We start from the raw sequence: 10,642 nt of genomic DNA on the forward strand, positions 1-10,642 counted from the left end.
TTTCCAAACTGATGAACAACATTCCAAAGCAAAAAAAAGTTTTAGCTCAGGAAACAGGAGGTCAGTTGGCAGCCGCGGAGGCTGACGGCTCCTATATCAGCGGGGCGGTGAATCTGGGTTCTGGGTTTCAGACAGATCCAGTCAAAACTCTAATGGAGCTAACCAAGGTGTTGACCTCATTTGGGGTTCAGCACCTTGGACAGCTCCTTTAGAGTTTTGACTGAAATCTCGAGCAGATTCGCTGCCCCACTGACATAGGAGCCAACAGCCTCCAGTGGTGCTGGCCCTGTTTAGTCCACGTTGCCTCTCCATTTTCTCTCTCTGTATTGTTCTTCTGAGCGTTGGGCCATCAGGGCAGCACACTGGGGCAGAATTTGATGGCCCTTCTCAGTGCCATAAGCAGTAGCGCTCAGTGCGAAACACAGAAGTGCTGGCCGCTAACCACATTCTGAACAAAGGGAAGGAATACATCTAAAGGGCTAGTGGGTGGCACAAGATCATTAAGCCCAGAATCTAAAATGACCTAACTGCACACCTGCTTTTTAAAATAGAAATCATTATTTGTTTGCCTACTTCTGCAAACCTCAAAGTGAAGCTCTAATGGGGGATACGGCTCAGGAGAAATTGAAGAGTGCAGCAGCTGTCCCTGGGATGTGTGGAGAATTGATTATGGCAGGCGGTGGGGGAAACAGCTGTTGCAGCTGCTACAGGCCTCAAATGCAGCCAATGAAGCCCTGCTAAGAAGCTTTGAGTTACAGAAGCTCTCGAGACATGGAAAGGGATGTGGGGAGGAGAGGTACACTTTTTCCTGCCTTTGAGAATCCAGCCACCATAGCAGAACGCGTCTCTTCTCTCAGGCTGCAATCCTATACAACAGAAATAAGAACATAAGAAGAGCCATGCTGGATCGCACCAAGAGTCCATCTAGTCCGGCATTCGGTTCACAACAGTCGCCAACCAGCTGCCCAGGGGAATCCCACAAGCAGGACAGGAGTGCAACAGCACCCTCCCGCCCATGTTCCACAGCAACTGGTGTACATAGGCATACTGCCTCTGGAACTAGGGGCAGCACATAGCCACCAGGACTAGTAGCCATTGATAGCCTCGTCCTCCGGGAATTTGTCTAGCCCTCTTTTAAAGCCATCCAAATTGGTGGCCATCACTACACTACACGATTTTTGCCATTGCTTGAGTTTTATATGATTATCCTTGGGTTTGGGGCATATAAGCAGAATCCAGTAGGTCCAATAGCTATGACGTCTTTGATCCAAAGAAGCTTCACTTCTCTCCCATAAAAGAAATCTTGTGGATCTCCCTTTCTCCTCCCCCCCTCTCCTCCGTTTTCATAAGAACGCAAGAAAAGCCCTGCTGGACCAGACCAAAGTCTATCTAGTCCAGCATTCGGTTCACACAGTGGCCAACTGGCTGCCCACGGGAAACCCACAAGCAGGACAGGAGTACCACAGCACCCTCCCACCCATGTTCCCCAGCAACTGGCATACACAGCCATACTGCCTCTGATCCAGCATGGCTCTTCCTATGTTGAACACTCCATGCTGTAACATCTTGTTGCAGGTCCAGTAGCCTGACAAATGCATGCTCTGACCCCAGGCTACTCCCCGACAGTATATTGGCACAGAATACTTCCATTAAAATCTTCACTGGAACAAAGTGCTGGGACCATGTGCCCCCCCCCCTTTATTTTAAATTATTATTATTAATTCAAATTTATATGCTACTTTCCACAAAGGTATCAAAGCAGTAAACATAAAATACAGTGGCATGAAAACAATAAATATAACAATAAACACAACACAATAAGAATGAATCAGTAATAAAACTGCATGCTAAAACCGCACATTATTGTGTGCTAAAACCATAGCTTGCCAGGTTCACACTTCCGGAAAAGCCTGTGCGAAGAGATGGGTTTTAAGAATATGTCTAAACTGCGGGGGCCTGTCGAATGCCGCGTTCCCAAGGGTGGGTGCCGTAACACTAAGTGCTCTCACGAGACCCTCCTCTGATGATCACAGAGATCGGTCAAAGACATAAGGAGTGGTGTGGTCCCTAAGGTAGCCTGGTCCCAAATTGTTTAAGGCTTTATATGTTAATAATAACACCTTGAACTTGGCCTGGTAGCTTATCAGCGGCCTTTATTGTTATCAGCTGCATTGGCTTCCACCAGTACATTTCCGAGTGCAATTCAAGCTGCTGGTTACTACCTTTAAACTCTCCAGAACTGCTTGGGACCAAGCTACTTGAAGGATCATCTCCTCCTAGATGGGCCTCTTGTGTGTTCCACTGCCTTTCAAGGCATGGTTGGTGGCAACGTGCAAAACGGCCTTCTCTGGGGCAGTGCCCCGTATGTGGAACACCATGCCCCCAGCGGTTATGTTATCTTCCTCTTTATCTGTGTCCTGCCAGCAATTTAAGATATTTCTCTTCAAATAAGGTTTTGATTCTGTTGTTGCCTAACTGGGTTTATAGACAGTTTTGTCTCTTTGTGTCCTTCCTTTTGATGCTGCTTTGAGTCTGCCAACAGTGTGTTTTAATGGTGGTTTATTGTTGTTATTTTTTATATCTTGTGAGGAGCTGCCTTGAGTGACTCGTTTCTGGAAAGAAAAGCGGGGTATACATTTCTGTATATAAATAAATTATAATAAAAGTAGGTAAATAAACAGCCACGATCAACTATGTTGTCCTGTTGTTTGTTCAGTTTGTTCACACTGTAAAGTAAAGACAGGAGATCTTTGCAAACAAGAATAACAAACACTGTATGACACACAAATACTCACACCCCATTTCAGGTTAGTCAAACAATTGTCAATTTATCAGCATCCTCATTCATCAAAAATTACTTTGGTCAGCAAATGTTCCTCCTCCTTCTCCACTTCATCTTCACTATGCTGAGTGTTTACCATGCTGTTTTCCCGAGTGGGAGCTGGAGCTGTGAACCCTTGGGGTATCCACTGCCTGTTCATGCGGACAAATGACAGAACCTCAGCAGTGTTGAGAGGGAGGCGCGCCAGATTTGCACTCAGGTCGGGCACCGCAGCGCTGAAAAGCCTCTTGGAACAGATGCCCGTGGGAGGGCATGCGGCATAGCGGAGGGCCACAAGGAAGAGGGACGGCCAGGCATTGCGCTTCCGCTGCCAGTACACTAAGGGGTCCATGTTAGCCCCAATGTGGTCTACATAATCCCGTGTGTAGGCCACCACCTCCTCCCTTGCCACCAGTGTGGCATCTGGTGGAGAACTACTGTTGCCCTGAGTACCGGGGAGGGGCGCCTTCGTCAAGCCAAGCCTCACGCACCACTTGGCCCAAATGCTGCCAGTCTCAGGTGACGAATGTGAAGAGGTGCTTCTGGCAGGAGGTGCCGGGGGCAGCAGCACTTCATCGATCAGTGCAGAGCCTTCGGTGACACCAGCAGATTCATCCACGGGCAGGGTTTTGAGACACACCTCCGCTGCTGTCAGCTGGACTACGTGCTCCTTCACCGCCTCAATTTGCCGGTCGGTGTCCCCCGCCAAAAACTTGGCCATGGAATCCTTGAAACGAGGGTCGAGAAAGCTGGCTGCCTGGTAGAGCACGTTCCCTTTGACCTCCCGCAAATGCCGGCTGTCGTTCATGGCCTGCAGCAAGTCAGACGCCAGCCAGGCAGCTCCCGTGCCCTCATCCCCCTGTAGCCTGGCTTGATGCATGAAATCCTTGATGTACCCCTCAATGACATGGAGCAGAGGCAGGACGTGACCCAGGGTTGCATTATCGCTATGGAGAATGACATTGATGGCCTCCTCAAAGACTTGAAGGAGTTGCACCACGTCCCGGATCAGCCGCCAGTCCCCGGGGGTCAGATGGAGCTCCTTGTTGTCAATCAGGTAATCCTTGAGAGTACACTGATGCTCACACAGGTGCTGCAGCATGGACAGAGTAGCATTCCACCCAACCGGTTCTGCCTTGTTCTGCCCCATCTGTTCTTGAGGGTGACCGTGTAAGGCCTGGGTCTCACGCGGGGAGCGGCAGGCTTTGGGCAAGCGTTTCAAGCGGCTGCAAACTCTGCAGGCCTTTTCCACCATTTTCTCCACCTCTGTGCCCGCTCTCCCCAGCGCCCCCTCCACGATCAAGCCCAAGCAGCGGGCCACGCAAGGGATGGGAGGCAGGTCCGAATGCATCACGGCCTGCTCCATGGCTGCCCCGCCGTCGCAAGCCACACACCCTACCTCCCGGTGCAGAGGGTCCAGCCACTTCCCGACGACTGCTTTCAGCTCGCAGGAGATCCCCTCGGCAGTGTGGCTCACTTCGAAGCCGCGTGCAGCAAGGGCTGCACGGCGCCTCACCAGAGCGCCGGCTGTGTCTGTGACCCAGTGAGCCGTCACTGTCATGTAGTCCTTCGTCTCTCTGTTGGTCCAGAGGCTAGCGGTGAGATGCACAACCGGGTCCACAGAGAGCTCCAGGTCGCGCTGCACAGCTGCCTTGATGGCGGCCGCCAAAGCCGGGATGGCACAGGCCGAGAAGTAGGCACGACCAGGTACCTGCCAGCCAGGCCGCAGGTGATTCAGCATCCTCAGAAACGAGGGCTCCTCCACAGCCGAGTAGGGCAGCATCCCTTCAGCCAGATACTCTGCCAGAAATTCATTGTACTGTAAAGCCAGCGGGTCATATGGAGAAAGATCCTGGCTTCTCTCCAGCGGCTCGTCAACAGTCATCCGCGATGGTGTCGATGCATCGTGGACACGCTGCAGCGAGGCAGAGTGGAGGGTGGGTGCCGCATTCCGAGGGGCCTTCTCCCCCGAGGCCATGCCTGGAGCTGTCACTGCCCCGCTCTTTTTGGGGGGTACAAGGAGCGGGTGATGGATCTGCAGGTGTTTGTGCATAGCAGAGGTCCCCACCCGCCCACACCCCCCTTCCTTGCCGAGGCGGACCCGCACTCGGCAGCGGTTGCACACCACCACGAACCGGTCCCGGTTGTCGACGACAAAGTGCTCCCACACGTAGGACGTGGTCTTGCGGCGTTTGGGCTGCGAGGGGGCGGGCTCGGGTTCTCCGCTGCACACACCTGATGTTGAGGCTTGGTTGCTCACGGGGAATTCCCGTGAGGTGATGATGGGGGTGGTGGCAGCAGTACGATGAGCTGCTCGTGGGGGAAACCCCTGCTCTGGGGTGCTCGGCCCGGAGGCTGTGTCGTCAAGGTGTCCAGCCACAGAGACCGCCTCCGCTTTGATGTCCTCCATCTTGAAGTCAACCATGAGGGGCTCAGAGTCTGAGAGTGCCAGGCACAGTTGTCCATCGGACTGCGGGTCCTCGGTCTTTATCCGCTCCCGAAAGAAGACGTGCTCTGCAAACACCGAGTCCTTGCCTCTGGGGTGGACTCGGGGCCGCCGGTAAGTTCTTGGGAGCGTCTCTGGTACGTCCATAGTACCAGTACCTGAGGCCAGAGCTGAGCGGGTGAGACGCCTCATGGCAGGATTCCTGCCGATGCAGGAAGGTTCACCTGGATGGGGTGAAGGAAAAGAGAAGTCAGGATAGCGGGCCGAGTGCCAGGCAACCATTACTAGGGGCAGGGCTGACGTTAAGGGTAGGCATGATAATACATCTGCTGAGGGCAACGGTGGTGCTGAGAAAGAAGAGCAGCAGATGCCATGGCGGACTTGCCCCTTGTCTCTCTGCCTGCCAAGCAAGCAAGCGGGAGCCATGAGGAGAAAGAGAGTGAGGAGTCCATCGGGTCCATGCACATATTCAGCATGTGAATAAAATTCAGCATCCGAAATAGCTTTTAGTTTTAATAAACCCCACCAAGTTACTAGTCTTGAGGGTGGATGTGAAGATTTTCAGTTGGGTCTCTTTCCTTAGCCAGGGAGGGGGGACTTGTGGCCCTCATGGGCCCTTGCTGGGTTGTGGGCCCTTGAGGATTGCCCAGGCATGCCTACCCGTGGCAATAGTCCTGGTCAGGCACATTAGGGGCAGGATCTACATAAGATGTCTTCATGGCCACTGATTTAGGCTGCTTCCCAACGAAGGGCTCCTAGCACTACTAATCAAAAGGCACTGGCCCCCGATTCTGTCTTTCCCTCCTGAGCGTATTTTTGTGATGAGAAAAAAATAGAGAGAGAAAATGACAGAAGAGGTGGTAAGAAAACATGGGAGGCCTATGTACTGGGGGTGTCATCTGCCCTCCCCCAGTAAAATTCTGTGAAAGCATCAGGGTGATTGCAAGACAGAAAGCTCATCTGGAAAACCACAGAGCTTTCTAACAGTGAAATCTTGGTACACAGAGTAGTGACAAATAGCCACGGCCAAAAAATCAACACATCGACTTAAATCAGCCAAAGGTAACGTTAAAATATCTGATTTCCATACAATATGGCATGATTTTGTTTCATATGCAAATCAGGGACATACACAGCAACTTCTATCAAAGACTTTCCTCAAATTATGGGAAAGAGATAAGCATGCAATCCTATGCATGTTTAGACAGAAAACAAAAAATATCCAGGAGGCCAATAGATTCCACCCATATTTTTTGCCTGTAAAGGGGGGAAAATATGTTAAATGTATTACCCTCTGTCATCAACTAGAATTTAGCCTGAAGTAATTTTCTTTGTATTTATATTTGGAAAATTAATAAAACCTTATTTAAAAAGCACATTTAGATGGTTTTAAATGGGATTAGACAGATTGCTGGAGGGCGGATGTATCAGCAACTCCTAGCCATGATTAGCTAATAACCCCCTGTAAGCCCCCCATTGATGCCAGTACCAATGGGAGAGATCTAAGCATGTTCTAACCAGGGGTTCCCAACCTTTTTGGACCCATGGACACATTTGGGAATTTGAGGAACTGCTGTGGGCACTGCCACAAAATGGCTCCCATGGAGGATGTGGCTACTCACATAATGGCTGCCTTTGGGCCTGGCTGGTCAAAGGTGAGGTAAAGGGAGCCTGCGGCGAGGGTGGGGGGATAGCAGAGGCTAGGAGGGAGAAACAGCAAGGCAAAGGGGTAGAGAAAGAGCAAGGCTAGAGACTAAAGGGGGGAAGCAGTGAACTAAAGAAGAGGGGAAATCAGCAAGGCAAATGGGTGGAGGGGTAGAGAAAGAGCAAGGCTAGAGGTTAGAAAGGGAGAGAAAGAAGACTGCTCTAACATTTTCCAGGGGTTCTATTTAAACAGCTTTTCTGAAGGACAACCTCATAGGTGCCATTGGAGGTCTCTGCAGGCACCACATTCAGGACCCCCTGTTTTCCATACGGCAGCTTCCTGTCCTCCAATTTAATTTAGCCTTTATTTAGAACCACGAGGACTAGGACCTTACTTTATTTTTAGCTGAAGGGCAATAACTCAGTGGTAGAGCCCCTGCTTTGCATGCAAAAGAGCCAGTGTAGTGTAGTGGTGAGAGTGACGGACTGGGCGTCGGGAGATCTGGGTTCTAGTCCCCACTCGGCCATGGCAGCTCACTGGGTGACTTTGGGCCAGTCACAGACTCTCAGCCTAACCTACCTCACAGGGTTGTTGTTGTGAGGATAAAACAGAGAGGAGGAGAATAATGTAAGCTGCCTTGCGTTTCTTGCAAGAGGAAAAAAGGCGGGATATAAATGCAATCAGTCAATCAATCAATCAATCAATCAAAAGGTCCCAAGTTCAATCCTGGGGTCTCCAGGTAGGAAAATCCCTGCCTGAAACCCTGGAGGTGTCGGCCAGCACAGAGCTAGATAAGGCGTAGTCGCCTGACTCAGAATAAGGCAGCTTCCTATGTTCCTATAGATTCCACTCCCTGCCTGCACTTTCAGCTATTCTTCCCTTGCAGCCAAAATGCATCTCCGGGGGGGCGGGGGGGGGCGCTCTGTCTGATGACATTTGTTTGTAAGTTGGGGGGGCTGGTTGGTTTATGTTTCAGGGGGCGGGTGAGGGGGTGACATTTGCTGAAGCTCTGACATATGGTGCAATTTCACATCACCATTCAGCCATTATGGATTCAGCAGCAGCAGCAGCAGCAGAATTCGATCTCTCCTTTTCACCAGTCATTTACCTGCTCCTGTCGCTACTCTGGAGAATCCCACGCAGAAGGCGCCTCTGCGCGCTCGGATGGACTAAGGCGAAAAAATCGGATTATGCCTTCTAACTGTGCCTCGGCCTCTCTAGGAATCGCCTTCTGGGAAACGCTGTCATTTAACCCCTTAGCTGGCCACACGGGCATGACGAGCAGAGGAGCATGCAGATGGCCTTGCTGTCTCACGCTGAGCTGCGTGAACAGAACAGCCAGGAGAAGGCTGAGGGTTCTGTGCTCCCACCTGCACCGCCCCCCCCCCAAAATAAGATTTGGACTACACCAAGTCATACGTGTCCATGGCTAGGAAATTGTCCCATTTAGACAGGCGAGCATCCTTCCCAAACCAAAGGCTGGTTTTTGCGCAACACACTTTTCAGGATGATCAGGGGACTGGAAACAAAGCCCTACCAGGAGAGACTGAAAGAACTGGGCATGTCTGGCCTTGAGAAGAGGGGACTGACTGAGGGGAGAGAGGATAGCGCTCTTCAAGTACTTGGAAGGCTGTCACAGAGAGGAAGGCCAGGATCTCTTCTCCATCATCCCAGAGTGCAGGACGCGGAATAATGGGCTCAAGTTGCAGGAAGCCAGATTCCGGCTGAACATCAGGAAAAACGTCCTGACTGTTAGAGCAATACGACAATGGAGCCAATGACCCAGGGAGGTGGTGGGCTCTGCCACACTGGAGGCATCCAAGACGAGGCTGGACAGCCATCTGTCAGGGATGCTCTGACTTGGATTCCTGCACTGAGCAGGGGGTTGGACTCGATGGCCTTGTAGGCCCCTTCTGTTAGAAAAAGAGACTCCATAACCGGTTGGCGCCTCAGTCACATAAGAGCCCGAGTGGCGGGAAAAATGTCGGCGGAGCAAAAGGGGAACCATACTGACGTGCTCATGATTAACGGCTTGATAAGCTGATGTACTGACTGTTTTATCGGTTACTGGCAAGAACAATAGAAGTGATAAGGTATAAAAGGCTTTTGCACACGTGCCTCGGGGTCCAGACTGCTCTGCACCCGTTTTGCAAAACGATCAATAAAATAGTGTTGGATCCACTGCTGCCTGCCTGGCATCCTTTCTTCCAACCGAAAGCAAGAACTTTTTATATAACAATTTGGTGCCGTGACTCGGATCCTGCTTCGGGGCGCATCCCCTTCGTGCTGAGCCGAGGGGCCGCGGAGGAGGAGTGGCCAAAGGTGGTTGTTTTACACTGCCTTCTCGCGGCGGCGAAGGCGCTTGGGGACCAACGCCAGAGGGAGAGGGAGACATGATAACTCCTTTTTGGCACTGGCAGTGGATCAATAGGCAGCTGGACGCGGCTGCAGGCAGGACAGAGGAGGCCTTGGGGTAAGTGAAACAGCTTACTTTAGGGGACACACGCAGGACGGTGGTACGTTTGTGATTGTGTGAGATGCCTATGGGTGAAGCGAGTGAGGAGCCCCGATCTGCATTTCCTTACCCCGGTGACGGGCTGGGTCAGAGGAGGGCAAAGAGCGAGAATTGTTGAGTGAAATCCCCACCGTCATGGGCGGGTCCCAATCCAGGCCTACAGGAGAGTCCCATACGCCCTTGGAGTGTTGTTTGCGCAACTGGTTACATTTTAAGCAAGATTATGGAACTAAGATGATGAAAGATCGACTTGTCCTTCTTTGTGCCCGGGAATGGCCGGTATTAGAACCCAAATGGCCACCCGAGGGGTCTTTTGACCAACCCTGATATTTGCTGTGCGTATAATAGTAACACAAAGGAGAAAGGGCCCCAAAAAGGGCGGGGAGACAAAAGGAGGGCCTAGCTACAATTTGCAAAAAGATCCCCAGCCACCGGTGAAATTAGCCTTCTCCATCAGAGAGGTCCCGACCCTACTGCCCAACATCTTCAAGGGACGATGTTTGTCTATGTCCCATTCACTACGTCTGACTTGTACAATTGGAACAGTTCAACCCCCTTTTGATGAGAATTCTGGGCCGCTCTTATCCTTAATAAAGAATGTGAGGCTTACTCACAACCCCACCTCAGACTACACTCAAATGTTATTAAATACTTGTTTTCTCAGTCAGAAGCCTACTATTCTTGCCGGCGCGCACCAAGCTTAGGGAAGAGCTCCCCCTTGCGACCGAAGATGAGATAGCAGCGATGTTGCCTTCAGGACAGCCTGATCGGAGACTAGCCACCGCTGCACAAAGGCAGAGGCATGCCGTATTTTCGGCTCATTTTAGCAGGCATGAGACAAGCCACGCAGAGGGCCCCCAATTTGCAAAAAGTCCTGACTTTAAAACAAGACAAAAACGAGCGTCCTGCCGTGTTCCTCTGAAGGCTAAGGGAAGCCTTCGCCAAGTATACTGATGTTGACTTGAATGACCCAAATAATTTAAGGATTCTCACAACTCAGTTCGTGGGAAATAGTTGCCAAGACATAAGAAAGAAGTTGCAGAAGGTTGAGAGAGGATTGGCAGCTGACCTAAGTGTTTTACTAGAAGTAGTTCAGAAAGTTTATGAAAGACAAGAGGCAAGCAAAACTCCTCGCTGCCGTTCTCAGGCCAGAGCAAGGAGGGATTAAGAAGGGTAGAACGGGGAACAGAAAAGGGCCTCCCTTAGGAAAGGATC

At 51.2% G+C, this 10,642-nt stretch overlaps 1 protein-coding gene across 1 annotated transcript; it reads right to left on the reverse strand.

The window, feature by feature from the left end:
- Positions 1–1,665: 1,665 nt before the first annotated feature.
- LOC146356093 (zinc finger BED domain-containing protein 6-like) lies at positions 1,666–8,131 on the reverse strand. The gene is made up of 2 exons (XM_084831298.1): positions 8,021–8,131; positions 1,666–5,491 (listed from the first exon to the last, which is right to left on the reverse strand). The coding sequence occupies exon 2, from the start codon at positions 5,457–5,459 to the stop codon at positions 2,841–2,843; it is 2,619 nt and encodes an 872-aa protein (XP_084687424.1). The 5' UTR covers positions 5,460–5,491; positions 8,021–8,131; the 3' UTR covers positions 1,666–2,840.
- Between the last annotated feature and the right edge of the window lie 2,511 nt (positions 8,132–10,642).

Source organism: Heloderma suspectum, chromosome 2 (assembly GCF_057233095.1).
Source record: "Heloderma suspectum isolate Gila_16-S chromosome 2, 16-S_ref, whole genome shotgun sequence".
Taxonomy (NCBI): Eukaryota; Metazoa; Chordata; class Lepidosauria; order Squamata; family Helodermatidae; genus Heloderma; species Heloderma suspectum.

Coding starts and splice junctions, on each gene's coding strand:
- LOC146356093 (XM_084831298.1), bottom strand. CDS start 5,459: ATGAGGCGTCTCACCCGCTCAGCTCTGGCCTCAGGTACTGGTACTATG.